Consider the following 13,468-nt stretch of genomic DNA (forward strand, 5'->3'; position numbering starts at 1 on the left):
GCACATGGGTGATTCAGTGGGTTAAGCCTCTGCCTTCGGCTCAGGTCATGATCTCAGGAAGCCTGCTTCCTCCTCTCTCTCTGCCTGCTGCTCTGCCTACTTGTGATCTCTCTCTCTGTATCAAATAAACAAATAAAATCTTAAAAAAAAAAAGAACTGTTAAAGTAATCCAGTAACAATGGAAGAAATTGAAGCCTAGAAAGAGTAGGCCCACAGATGAAGGTATCAAAGTATGGACCCATAGATGACTAATTACAAAGAGATACACTTTACAGTATAGAAATCAGATGAGCAACCATTTTAACTAAATGATCAAACTTATTCCAAGCCTCCTATTGTGGTATATCAGCGTCCATTCAGTACATCCTCCAAAAACTGCTTAACATGATCCTTATTGCAACAACAGTTGGACAAATCTATATTGAGAAACATTCTGCAAAAAAATTGACCTAGGGGTGCCTGGGTGGCTCAGTGGGTTAAAGCCTCTGCCTTTGGCTCAGGTCATGATCCCAGGGTCCTGGGATCGAGCCCCACATTGGGCTCTCTGCTCAGCAGGGAGCCTGCTTCCCTTCCCCTCTCTCTGCCTGCCTCTCTGCCTGCTTGTGATCTCTCTGTCAAATAAATAAATAAAATCTTAAAAAAAAAAAACCTGACCTAGACTCTTTTTCATGATTTAATTAAAAGAATTTTTTTACACTCTTGAAAAATATTAAAGTCATGAAAGCTTTTTTCCTTTTTTTTTTGTTAATGAGAAACTTCTTTCTCTTTATTTAGGCCTTAGGAAGAAAGTTGACTTCGGTCACATATTATGTTTAAAAAAAAATCCAGTTTTAAATAGATAGGACCAGATGATCAGAGAAATGATTTCTTCTATAAAATTTGGCCAAATTTTATAAAAAATATAATATACAGTATTTCACATTGTATAAAGATTGCTTGGAATCATAACACTCCAAATGTATGACAGTTACAATCCACCCCAACAGATGTCCAAAGTATTTGCTTTCATGTTGCTTTGGTCCAAAGACCAGTACATAATCTTGTGCCAACATTAATTTAGATTTTTTTAAAAAGATTTCATTTATTTATTTGACAGAGAGAGACGCAGCGAGAGAGGGAACACAAGTAGGGGATGTAGGAGAGGGAGAAGAAGGCTCCTGGCTGAGCAGGGAGCCTGATGTGGGGCTCGATCCCAGGACCCTGGGATCATAACCCGAGCCAAAGGCAGACGCCCAACAACTGAGCCACCCAGGCACCCCGTGTTTTCATATTCTTTGGGTAAGTACCCAGTAGTGGAATTACTGGATCATATGGTAATTCTATTTTTAACTTTTTGAGGAACCTCCGTACTGCTTTCCAGAGTGGCTACACCAGTTTGCATTCCCACCAACAGTGCATGGGGGTTCCTTTTTCTCCACATCCTTGCCAACACTTGTTTCTTGTGTTTTTGATTTTAGCCATTCTGACAGGTATGAAGTGATATCTCATTGTGGTTTTGATTTGCATTTCCCTGATGATGAGTGCTATTAAGCATCTTTTCATGCATCTGTTGGCCATCTGGATGTCTTCTTTGGAGAAATGTCTGTTCGTGTCTTCCACCCATTTTTTAATTAAAAATTTTTAAGTTTTATTTATTTATTTTTGAGTAATCTCTGTACCCAACATGGGGCTTGAACTCACAACCCCGAGATGAAGAGTCACATGCTCTACTGACTGAGCCAGCCAGGTGCCCCTCATCTGCCCATTTTTAAGTCTGATTATTTGTTCTTCTGTGTTGAGCTGTATAAGTTCTTTATATATTTTGGGTACTAATGCTTTATTGAGTATGTCACTTGCAAATATCATCCCATTCAGTAGTAGGTTGTCTTTTAGTTTCGTTGAGGACACTTTATCAGGGGGTTCTGTAGCTTGGAGTTCTTTAGCTGATTCTTTCTCTGTGAATCACTTTCTGAGTCATCTGGACTCTCAGGATCAGGTGAATCACCATCACATCATCTCCAGCCACAACACCTTCTCCATCATGATCTCCTACCTCACTGGAGCCAAGTCTACAAGGTCCTCAATATCTTCCTGATAATTTACTATCCATACTTTGTTGGTATCGAGACTCCGATTCTTCATTAATTTCTTGTTTTCTCCTAGGTCGGCTCCTCCCAATTGTCTAGATCCAAGATAGCCATCTGGGAGGCTGAATGTTTTATCCCCATGTGGATGGGAATCCCTGACAGCATTCATCATTTCAGGGACCCAGACAGAAAGGAGGGGAAATGCTTATCACACTAAGGGTTCTCATCAAAATCCAATCAAGGATTGCCCATTGCCTGTAGTTATCATATAGCAGTGTTTTATAATCTCATTTAAAAATCTTTCATGAGGCCTTCTGCTTGGGCTGGTGGCAGATTGTGGGCTTCTCCTCCCTTCCCGGACCACCTTCCCAATTTAAAACTTCTTTGCTGTCAACTTTGGAACACTTAAAATTCTTTCAGCAATTCTCCAGCGGTCTCTATGAAAGCAATTATCTGAATTTTCTTAATTCTTATCTAAATCTTCTATTGAGGGGCACCTGGCTGATTCAGTCTGTGTCACATAAGACTCTTGATCTCCGGGTTGAGACTTCAAGTCCCACTTTGGGTGCAGAGATTACTTTAACAATTACAGTTTTTAAAAAATCTTCTTCTAAAAAAAAAAAAATCTTCTTCTGAGTCCTCACAACAAACCTATGAGGTTTATAAAAAATTGGGGCTCATAGAGATTATTACCAAAAGTCACATTGTTAAAATGCAGTGGGTCTGGGATTAGAATTTAAGGTCTATTTCCAGCCTGGTTCTTTTAAACACCGTCTATTTTATCTTAACCCCGTTCCCAACAGTCTGATTACAAGTTAAATGTTCATATTGTGCTTACTGAGGACTGCCTTAATTTCTTACAGAAAAGACTGTGCTCTCTACGAGACCTTTTCCAGATTGTGAACAATGCGGGAGCAGTGGTAGTGCACTCACTAAAAACGGATTTGTGGAAAGCCATCAGTTAAGAAGGGAACATACGAATCCAGCCCCTAAGGGGCGCTGTCCTCGCCCAAGGACCTATACCTCCCGCAAGAATAGGACTAAACGCTGAAGGGTGGAGTTGGCTCTCAGCCAGCAAGGCGCCGGCGGAGGACCCGCCCCCAGCGCACGCGCATGCGCCTGCGGGTCCTGCCGCCCGGCTCTTTCCTACTCCGGCTCCCGCCCGCGTCCAGGTAGCGGGCTGAATGCGGGGGAGGGGCGCCGCGTGAAGGCGGGGCTGGAGGGGGAGTCTCGGGTCTTTGGGCTCCTTTGTTAGAGCCCCAGCAAAGGTTGCCCTAACTTCCGATACGAACCGGAGCTGTTCCTGCAGCTGCCCCTTCCCGGGCGGGTGTTAGTTCCTGGGTCTGGGGGCTTCTGGGGGCGCGGCCGTGACCAGCACGCACCTGCTTCTTTTCGTCGCACCATTCCGGTGTCTCCGCACCTCTCCAGCTCCCGCACCCGGGCCCGTGGGCTTCCAGCCCGAGTCCGGTGTCCCGGGTAGCTTGAGGACACGGGGCTGGGCAGGTGCCGAGAGCCTGCGCCTGGCCCCGTCCTGCCGGGCTGAGCCACTCGCCCGAAGCGAGAAGCCTCCGGGAGACTACGTGCGGTCGGTCGCCTGCCTCGCTCGCGCCTACGCCTTCTGCTCCGATTGCTTTCCCAACTGAGCGGAGAAGCCGGGGGCGTGTTGCCGGGGTCCTGCGAAGCTGGCTGGCTCGCCACTGCCGCCTGAAGCGCGCGGGGTGCACCTACCTGCCCATGGGCCGTGCTGTCACGGACCCTGCAGTCCCCAGCCGGCTAGAGGGCACCCCATCCTGACGTTCCAGGGTAAAGTGACCAGAGACCGCTGAGTGGCCCCTGCCCCCAGTCTTCAGGGCAGCTTTCAGTGCAACACAGGGCCTGCAAAGGGAAGTTTCTCTTGCTTACAGGTCTGCAACTATCCATAAACAGTTACATCCGAATATGAATGTGTGCTGTGCCCTGGGAGTCACTTGAGTCAGTCCTAGGAAGACTTGGGAGTTGGGTTGTTGGGGGTTTGTGTCTCATTGAGTGTGTGTGTGTAAATTACCCCTGGCACCTAGTGCGGTGCTAGGCAACCAGTAAGCCCTCCCTAAACTTCTTGGTTGGATGAATGAGAAGGTAGGTGACTGAGGGAGCAGGGCTAGCGAGGGCATCTCTGCTTATCCCACCCCTGCCTCCCCTGGGCTCCTGCAGACAAAAGTAATTAGGTTGAGCCTTTAATCACAGCTGGTTTCACAGGCGGACAGACAAGGAAAAGCAGAGGAACGCAGAAGTTCTGGGGACACAGCATGCTGGCTGGTGCTGGCTCACTGGCAGTGCCTCCCTCTGCGACCCCCTCCGGCCCCCACCTCTTCCCCGTCAGTAATCTGCTGTTTTCTTGTCGCCCTCAGGACACTGGGTTCCCTACAAGCCGCCCCAGGCTTAATGATTGTCCAGAAGGTGGCTATAAAGGGAGCCTGGGAGGCTGGGTGGAGGAGGGAGCAGAAAAAACCTAACTCAGCAGATCTGGGCACCGAGAGAGCCACCGGCCGGAGCTGTGGTCAGAGGCTCCGGGTCCTGGGCAGTGGGGCCTGCTCCCTTCCACCATGGCGGCCCAAGGCTACGGCTATTACCGCACTGTGATCTTCTCAGCCATGTTCGGAGGCTACAGCCTGTACTACTTCAACCGCAAGACCTTCTCCTTTGTCATGCCATCATTGGTGGAGGAGATCCCTCTGGACAAGGATGACTTGGGTGAGCCCTGGCGGGGCAAGGGGGTGGGCCCTGGGACCCAGCACTAGTAGGACAAGTTGGGTGTTTGTGGCTGTGTGGAGGGTCCATGCGCAGCAGAGGACGGGGGGGCAGCCTGCAGGTGCCGACTGAGGGGACTCTGACCATGTACCTGGGTACGGGCGAGGAACTAGGCGTGTGCTCTCCGCGTGCCTGAGGAGTGCTGCTCATCTGATGTGTCCTTGTGTGCCTGTGGCCCACGAGTGCCCCCAGAGACGGGGCTTATTCTGAGTGTGTTGAGGGTCACCCTGCGCTGTTGCCACACTGCATGGGGGCATGCTAAGACCGCGGGGTGCCTGCTGGCCATTGGCGTCGTGAGCAACGGGAACTGAGGAGTTGGCAAAATGACTTCCCATGACCCACCAGGTGGCATTTCAGGAGGAGGAAGGTCCTTGACTCCATTTCTAAGCTCCTGAGGTGGGGCAACAGAACTTCCAGAAGCCCTGGGTTGGAGCTAGTGTGAGGGGGGAAAATGTCATCAGGCCTTTGTAAATCCCAGGGAGGGGGGCTGCCCGCTTCTCCCTTCTTGCCTCCTGACAGCTGCAGCTGGAACTCTGCGGGAGGCTGCAAAGTCATGGGTCAGCCTGGAGCTAGCGCTGGTGGCGAGGAGCGGGGCCCCGGGAACCCAGCACAGGTTCTTCTGAGCCGTCTGGGAGGGGACCTGTCTCACCCTGCCTGGCACCTCGCCACACCTGACCCCATGCCTTCCTCCAGCCCTCCTCCACCTCTGCCCTGGCCCCTAACTCCCCAGGCGTCCCGCGTCCTGCTCTCCCCCCTGCAGGGCTCATCACCAGCAGCCAGGCGGCAGCCTATGCCATCAGCAAGTTTGTGAGCGGGGTCCTGTCTGACCAGATGAGTGCTCGCTGGCTCTTCTCTTCGGGGCTGCTCCTGGTGGGCTTGGTCAATATAGCATTTTCCTGGAGCTCCATGGTACCTGTCTTTGCTGCTCTGTGGTTCCTCAACGGCCTGGCCCAGGGGCTGGGCTGGCCTCCGTGTGGGAAGATCCTGCGGAAGGTGCGTGCCTGCTTCCGGGGAGCTTCTTTAGACTGGCACAGAGGATGTCTAAGGAGCATGTGGGAGCACCGGCACCCCCATCCCGGGGCAGCAGGTTCCCTGGGAGTTCCAGTCCAGCTCCTACTGCTTGTCAAGATATTTTAGGAGCTAAACATGGTGGGATCGGGTGGCAGATGAGGGAATTGGCCCTGCCAAGTAGAAGCGCCCTCTTCCTCATCCCTGTAATGTGAGCTCCTAGGTCTGCCCCACCTGACCTGTACCTTCAGTGTGTTGAATGTGGGCACCTCCTCTGTCCCCTCTGCCCCACAGTGGTTTGAGCCATCTCAGTTTGGCACTTGGTGGGCCATCCTGTCCGCCAGCATGAACCTGGCTGGAGGGCTGGGCCCCATCCTGGCCACCGTCCTCGCCCAGAGCTATAGCTGGCGCAGCACCCTGGCCCTTTCGGGGGCCCTCTGTGTGGTGGTCTCCTTCCTCTGCCTCCTGCTCATCCACAATGAACCTGCCGACGTCGGACTCCGAAACTTGGACCCCACACCCTCCAAGGGCAAGAAGGGTGAGCACCCACCCAAGCCAGTGATTGGGGCACCTTCATTCATCATTCATTTGGCAGACTTTCACTGAGGACTGGCTGTATGCCTGGCCCCGGGCTAGCCAATGGCAGCAGGGGGAGGGATGGTGATGGCAAGTTGGTGGGGAGTAAATAAAACTTCGTTCCAAGAGACACTTAAGTACCAGACAAGTGGCAGAGCCAACAAATGCTGTGACTCACATTATATCCTGGTCCTTCCTCACAGCAGAGCCAGATTTCCCTGTCCTGGACAGCATCCCCAGCTTAAGTAGCTCGGATGCCTTCCGCCATGTGCCTTGGTCCTCAGTTTCTCTCTCATTTGCTGTGGCTTGCAGTGGAGGGGACAGGGCAGAGCAGTGGGCAAAGGGGTGCCCTCCTGCTGGTCCCTGGCTATGGGGATGGACTCTGGCCCTGTGGCTGGTTAATGAGTGGTGGGGGCTCGGTCAGGGCAGAGCAGCAAGAGCAGAGCCTGAGGCCTGGCCTCCTCCTGCCCCCAGGCTCCTCGAAGGAGGAGAGCACCTTACAGGACCTGCTGCTGTCCCCCTACCTGTGGGTGCTCTCTACTGGCTACCTTGTGGTATTTGGAGTTAAGACCTGCTGTACTGACTGGGGCCAGTTCTTCCTTATCCAGGAGAAAGGACAGTCAGTCCTCGTGGGTAAGATGAGTGTTGGAGCAGGGGTGGGCCTAGGGAGCAGGAATCAATGAAGGGGATGGGAAACTCGGGCCCAACTTCTCTTTATCTGAGGCCACGCACCACTCAGAGAGCTGCGGCCAGTCACCCTTGGGGACCCTGTACCTTTCTGGGTTCCAGCCAATCTGGGACAACCCTAGTGTGTTTAACCCCCTTCCACTCCTCCTTTCCCTCTTCCCACCACAACTCCTTACTCCAGGTAGCTCCTACATGAGTGCCCTGGAGGTTGGGGGCCTTGTAGGCAGCATCGCAGCTGGCTACCTGTCCGACCGGGCCATGGCAAAGGTGAGTGGGCAGAGGGGACAGGAAGGAGGAGGGTCCCTTTAAATCTTCCCGGCATGACTGGGACAGGCACCAGAGAGACGGGAGCCCTGGGGCATGGGCAGCCTGGCATATGGGTAGGGGGAGGCTGGAATGATTCCATGCTACTCTTACCTGCTGAGGGTGTGGTGGCAAGGTAAGGCTCTTGGGGAAAGGGTTTTAACAGATGTCAAGGAGGGCCAGAATTTCTCTCAGCCTAGCAGCGGGGTTCTCTACAGGCCGAGGGAAGCTGGGGTTGAGGAGAGACTAGGTGCAGCTTGCTAGCACGTGTCCCCAAGGTGGAGGAGGGGATGCGGTGGAGTTTGGCCTCGGGATATAATGAGCAGGTCCCAGGGCCTCCCAGAGCTTCCCCGGGCCAAGAACCGTGGTGGGATTGCCAAAGACCTGTCAGCAGAAGCCCTGCCGTGTCAGAGTCCAGGGGCGGATGTTGCCTGCTGCTTCTGGGGCCTGACACTGCTGGGCCTGTATCCACAGGCGGGGCTGTCCATCTACGGGAACCCTCGCCACGGCCTGTTGCTGTTCATGATGGCTGGCATGACCGTGTCCATGTACCTCTTCCGGGTAACTGTGACCAGTGACTCCCCCAAGGTAAATGAGCGCCTGGCCTGCCACTGGCACAAGGATGAGAGAGCAAGGGCCAGTGACTGTCAGGTTCCCTGTCCCTGGCTCTACTCTGGCCCAGGCCTTTCTCTGCCTCTCAGATTTCCCTTTCCAGTTCTGGTTTACCTCGTGCCCTCTGTACTCTGGTGCTCCTCCTGGACTTGGGGCCTGGTTCTCTTCTCTTCCCTGTGCTCCTCTAGGACGTTGCTTTCTGGACTCCAGCTCTTCACCCTCTCGCTGAGCTCACAGGCTTTACGGAGCATGAGGTGCCTTATCTGTGGCTTTCCTCCTGGTCTGTCTCCCCCTTGTCCTACCCTGTCTGCCTTGCCGCTAGCATCAGTTCTAAGAGACAGCATCTAACTGGGAGGGATGGCTTCTGCGTCCCCTTCACCTACCCACCCAGGCCCTCGGGTTGGCTCAGCGTGGCCCCATGCCTCTAGCCCGGCCGTCAGTTGTATCGGGAAGCGGGGAGAGGGAGGCCACTTACTACCTCCTTACTACAATCATGTGTTCCTGGGGCCAAGCATCTTTCTCTCCCCTGGCAGGGGTAGGTAGGTAGGGTTCCTCGGACTCTAAATGCCACCCTGCATTGTCCTGGCAGCTCTGGATCCTGGTGCTGGGAGCTGTGTTTGGTTTCTCTTCCTATGGTCCCATTGCCTTGTTCGGAGTTATAGCCAACGAGAGCGCCCCTCCCAACTTGTGCGGCACCTCCCATGCCATTGTGGGACTCATGGCCAATGGTAAGCGGTGCTCTCCAGAGCGTCCACCTGATCCCTGCTGTGCCTTGCACATAGGCTAGCTGGAGGCTGGGGCCAGCCCCACCATGTCTAGCCTCACAAGTGACCCAGGCTCTTCCCCGCCCCCCTCCTCTGCAGTGGGCGGCTTTCTGGCTGGGCTGCCCTTCAGCACCATTGCCAAGCACTACAGCTGGAGCACAGCCTTCTGGGTGGCTGAAGTGATCTGTGCAGTCAGCACAGCTGCCTTTTTTCTCCTACGAAACATCCGCACCAAGATGGGCCATGTGCCCAAGAAGGCTGAGTGAAGAGCGTACAGGCTCCAGTGCGTCCTCTCCCACCTGTGGTCTTCCCCCGGCACGGGGCTGGGGGGCGGAGGGGGGCAGAGAGAGAAAGGGGGGCTGCTCCGACTAGCACTGAACCTTTGATTTCCACTTGTGCGCTTCTTCCCTCGCCCAGGTGGCGCTGGAAGTTATCAGTGGCTAATGAGGTCCCAGCTCCCCATCCTCTATTCTATTTAAAAGGCAACTTTTTTTCTCGGGCTCCATTAGCTCCTATTTCCTGCCTTCAAACAGGAAACCCCTGCCGTCAGGGAGTCCCCTACACCCTTCTACCCCTCCTGGGTCCTCCCACGCTGTCCCCAGGAGAGGTGAGGCTCCTCCTGCAGCTGCAGGGTACCAGTGGCCCGTGATTTCTGCCCTAAGGCCTCTCAGCACCGGGCAACTGCTATTGCCAATACCTCCGATTCCTGGGGAGGAGGAGGCCCATCACGCTCACGGGTACCCTGCGAAGATGGCGGGCGGGGGTGGGAGGGAGGGGAACTTGACACAGATTAAAACTAGATTTGATACTAAACACTATCACTGAGTCATTCTTTCCAAAGGGGTACTACAAGCCAGAGACCACTTTCTTTGGGAAATATTCTCTTGGTACCTGCGGATGTCATCTCCTTGGAATGGGCAACCTGACAGGGACTTCTTTAAGCTTACGGGTCCTCTGCTTTCAGCTTCACTAATTCAACGATCATTTTACAGATGAAGCTTCTGGGTTTCAGGCAGGTGAAACCATTGAATGGAGGAAGGCAATATTAACAGTGGCTCATGGATGGTGTAGTCAGAAAGCCTGGGTTCAAACTCAGGTGCTTAGTAACTAGCTTTGAGACTCTGAGGCGGAGAGTCTGTACCTTGCTAAATCTGTTGTCTGTAATAGAATGCACCCTGAGATTAGGGTAAAAGCAGTAAAGCCTGGTGTAAACACCTGGTAATACCCCACTGTGACCACCGCTGCTGCCGCCACCCTAGACGTCAGCGATGCTGGAACTAGACCCAAGGCCCTGTGCTCAGTTTTTGATGCTTTTCCTAGAGAGCCTGACAAGAAGCTGAATCCTAAGATTTGGGAGCAGATCCAGCCTGACCTTTTACTAGTGATGAGTGTGTGGCTACATACAAAGGAGGCCCCTTTGAGGTGAAAAGGGAGGGAGTGTGTAGGGCTCAGACTGACTATGACCAACAGTGGAATAAAATAAAATTAAATGCTTCATTTACTGAACTACATTGGGGAAAACTTTAATAACAATAAAAAGAAGACATTTGTCACTTGTCAACTTTAATAACAATAAAAAGAAATACATTTGTCACTTGTACCTAAAATATAAAAACAAAAAAACAAAAACACACCAAGCAATTACCTGTTTTCTACCAGAACATAGCTCATCTTCCCAGAATTTCCTTATCATTCCCGTCTCCCCACCAAAGCCTTTCCCCCGCAAACCATCAATTAGAATAGTGAACAGATCAAAGGAATGTTTATTTAGCATTTATGGGCCTACTCCCTCCATAAATAACCCTGTACAGAGTTGGGAATCAGGCTCATGATAGATATAGGATGGCAGAGAGCATTGCATTAAGGCTCAGGGATCAGTACATGTCATCAGGCTCAGCACCCTCCCGTCTTCAAGTGCACTAACGAGGCTGTGGGAATCTCCATTGGAGTGGATACAGCAGGATCCCTGATATAGGATCTCTCAAAATTTGGGGGATCCATTGCAGGCTCAGCCTATGACCCAGGTCCAAATGTTCCAGCCTTCTCTGCCACCTCCAGGGCTAACTTCAGGTTCTGGTCAAACAGCTCACACCTAGGCCAGACCCAAAAGGCACAAATGACGACAAAGTGTGAGGTCTCAGACTGTCCTCCCACTTTGGGTGCCAAAGTACTCTTGCTTGAAGAAGGACATGAATGGCAAGAAAAGTCTTTGGTTTCTCAAAATAGGAAAAAAATACTAGTCCGTTTTTGTTTTATTTAAAAGTAACTTCTTATCCTTTTGAAAAATGACCTGGGGAAGAGCACAAAGGGAGGGGCAAGGACTCTTCGACCAGTATCTGGGGAGGGGGGACCGCCTACCTGATGGGCATTTCCAGGGAGTAGAATGGATTCTTGAGAGCAAAGTCTGAGTAGATCTCATAAATCTTTCGGAGAAGAGAATCTATTCCAGCTTGCCTAGGATCTGCCAGTACCACAAACTTGATCCCTGGAGAAGGACCAAGAATGGTTATGGAAGGGTAGAGAATGCAGCAAATATCCTGTGTGCAAATGGCATTTTCATAAGCCCATTTTTATTTTTATCCTTAATTGTTTCATAAAGCAGGAAAGGCAAGACTGAATCTATAAGACCAGAACAGGGAAGTGACTTTATCACATCACCCAACTGACTGAGATCACGTTTTGGCCTCTAGCTCTGTCACTTAATTCCTAGTCTTGTGGTCCCTCAGCAGCAAGTGCCAGGCAGGGGACAGACTCAGGCAGTTTTCAATTATCCCCATTAAGGGTGTGAGGCAATGACATGATCCAAAGGTCATTTCCATTTGGCATTCAAGTTTCATTTTGAAACACACCTTCTGAAATGTGTGCTACATGAGATACTATTATGGTGAGTTTTATCTGCACACAGGATAACCACGGCTGAGCATTCTGGGCGGAGTTGACAAAATTGGCATCAGATGAGATACTGGCTTTGGATTCACAAAACAAATAGACGTATGTGTCTGTGCAATTGTCCCAGGAAAAGTTAACCACCACCCCCTTGCTTACCAAAGTTTCTTTGGTCAGTCCCTTCCCCCATCCCTCTGGCCTATCTGGAGACGCCTACCTGTCAGTGTCTGGAAGCAGTGCAGTTTGAAGGTGTCCGTCTCCAGCATCTCAATGCCTGAGCTGCCCTGTTCTGGAGACAGCTGGGAACCGATTGCAAACAGCCTATTTGCAAAGGAGGTAAGGTTGGGAATGCAGCCGGCTGTATGAGGGGTGCTTCTCAAACTTGTCCCCTGAAGTGACCCTATCTGCTGAGTTTACATTACACCGAGAAGTCAAAAGAGGCCGTGTCAACTGCCTAGCAGCAGCACCAAAATTTCTTTAAAATTCATTTGAGCTCTGCACGTTTTTTACACTAATACTTTGGTGTAAAATATTTTACATTGAAAACTGAGGGTAAAATTACCACTGGGCATATGTGTCATGGTTACTTACCCCATGGCTATGATTACCCAGCACATCTACTATCGTTGAGAATGAGAAAAAGGTCTTAACGATCATTTAATTCAGTTACCTGACTTTAGAAACTAAAGCTGAGGGAAGAGAAGTGGACTTGTGCAAGGTCACACCACTGCCGGTATTACCTAAAATCTAGTCATCCTGGATTAGTTCTTTTTCTTTCAAAACACAAGAACTGACGATTTAAAAGGAGGCTTAGAAAGGTAAGCACGGCCGCTCAGAAGACTTCCCGAAGACCCACACTAATACAGCCGGCAGGACCATAGGCCCTAGGAAGGGCTGGGGGACTTACGAGTGGAACATGGAGGCCAGCATGAGCTTCTCATTGGAGGTGAGGCGCGGTCGGCCGAATCGAATGGACACCGGGTAATTGGCAGGGTTGCCCAAGTACTCCAGCACCTCTTTCCCATCGGCCGTGTACTTGCCGTTCACGTCCACGCCATTGATGGCCAGCACTGCGTGGCCCACTGCAGAGGTGAGGCTAAGGGTCAACGAAGCCCCAGCGCGGGGATTCCGCCAAAGGGACTGGCGACCCGGCCTCACCCCCTGTCCCCTCTCCCTCCGCGCCCTCCCCCGCTCCGCAGAGACACCAGCCCACTCCGCAGCACCCGGCCCGCCCATCGGACGCAAGCCTAGCCCACCCCGGATGCCGTCGCGCTGGCCGAAGGCAACCAGCACACGCTCGTCGTGCAGCTTCAGCAGCAGATCAAGGGGGTAACTGAAAGTTTTCTCAGCCTCGGCCCGTGGCGCGTAGCTGTCCAACTGATAGATCAGGCCGCCAGCTTTGTTCACCACATACACGCTAAAAATCGCCATTGCGGCCGCGGCGGCTCGGAGACGCCTATTCGGCCTGTTCCTGACGGCCCCGCCCCGGAACCGCAGCCGCGGGACCCGCCACCGCCCCCCTGCTCCCTGCCCGGCGCGCGCCGGCGCCTGCGCACTTAAAGCACCACGCTTAGTGGGGTCGCCGGGGTGTCCTTTCGGGTCCTGGCAGATTGTTTTCTGTCTCTCTTTATTCGTTTCCAGGGCCAGGGAAAGCAAAGTGTGGCTGCCTCACAACTAACGGCAAAACCTAGCAAGCCGCGGGCAGCTCTCAGGATGCAACCCTCGGGAACGACCGTCCCCTCGCTGCGGCCCTCTCCCCGCTGCACGAGGGGGCCGGAC

General features: G+C 52.4%; 2 protein-coding genes across 8 annotated transcripts; one reads left to right on the forward strand and one right to left on the reverse strand.

Moving 5' to 3' along the window:
* The first annotated feature begins 3,181 nt into the window (after positions 1-3,181).
* SLC37A4 (solute carrier family 37 member 4) lies at positions 3,182-10,400 on the forward strand. 5 transcript variants are annotated; one of them, XM_080816699.1, is made up of 10 exons: positions 3,553-3,970; positions 4,454-4,796; positions 5,614-5,846; positions 6,156-6,399; positions 6,912-7,070; positions 7,306-7,391; positions 7,902-8,015; positions 8,228-8,293; positions 8,629-8,767; positions 8,903-10,400. In XM_080816699.1, the coding sequence occupies exons 2-10, from the start codon at positions 4,649-4,651 to the stop codon at positions 9,067-9,069; spliced, it is 1,356 nt and encodes a 451-aa protein (XP_080672825.1). In that variant the 5' UTR covers positions 3,553-3,970; positions 4,454-4,648; the 3' UTR covers positions 9,070-10,400. The 5 variants fall into 5 exon arrangements, 3 of the variants coding, with proteins under 3 accessions (XP_080672824.1, XP_080672823.1, XP_080672825.1); XM_080816698.1 differs by lacking the exons at positions 3,553-3,970; positions 8,228-8,293 and adding an exon at positions 3,182-3,238; XR_013967564.1 differs by lacking the exon at positions 3,553-3,970 and adding an exon at positions 3,199-3,238 and having other exon boundaries at positions 7,902-8,293; positions 8,903-9,620.
* TRAPPC4 (trafficking protein particle complex subunit 4) lies at positions 10,350-13,464 on the reverse strand (the record flags this gene model as incomplete). Of its 3 annotated transcripts, none has more annotated exons than XM_080816702.1 (5): positions 10,350-10,895; positions 11,162-11,288; positions 11,907-12,010; positions 12,597-12,771; positions 12,946-13,464. In XM_080816702.1, 5 exons carry the CDS (start codon positions 13,118-13,120, stop codon positions 10,817-10,819), a joined length of 660 nt encoding a protein of 219 aa, XP_080672828.1. In that variant the 3' UTR covers positions 10,350-10,816. The 3 variants fall into 3 exon arrangements, with proteins under 3 accessions (XP_080672828.1, XP_080672829.1, XP_080672827.1); XM_080816703.1 differs by having other exon boundaries at positions 13,246-13,453; XM_080816701.1 differs by having other exon boundaries at positions 12,597-13,120.
* Between the last annotated feature and the right edge of the window lie 4 nt (positions 13,465-13,468).

This window comes from Martes martes (genome assembly GCF_963455335.1).
Source record: "Martes martes genome assembly, chromosome: 10".
Classification (NCBI taxonomy): domain Eukaryota; kingdom Metazoa; phylum Chordata; class Mammalia; order Carnivora; family Mustelidae; genus Martes; species Martes martes.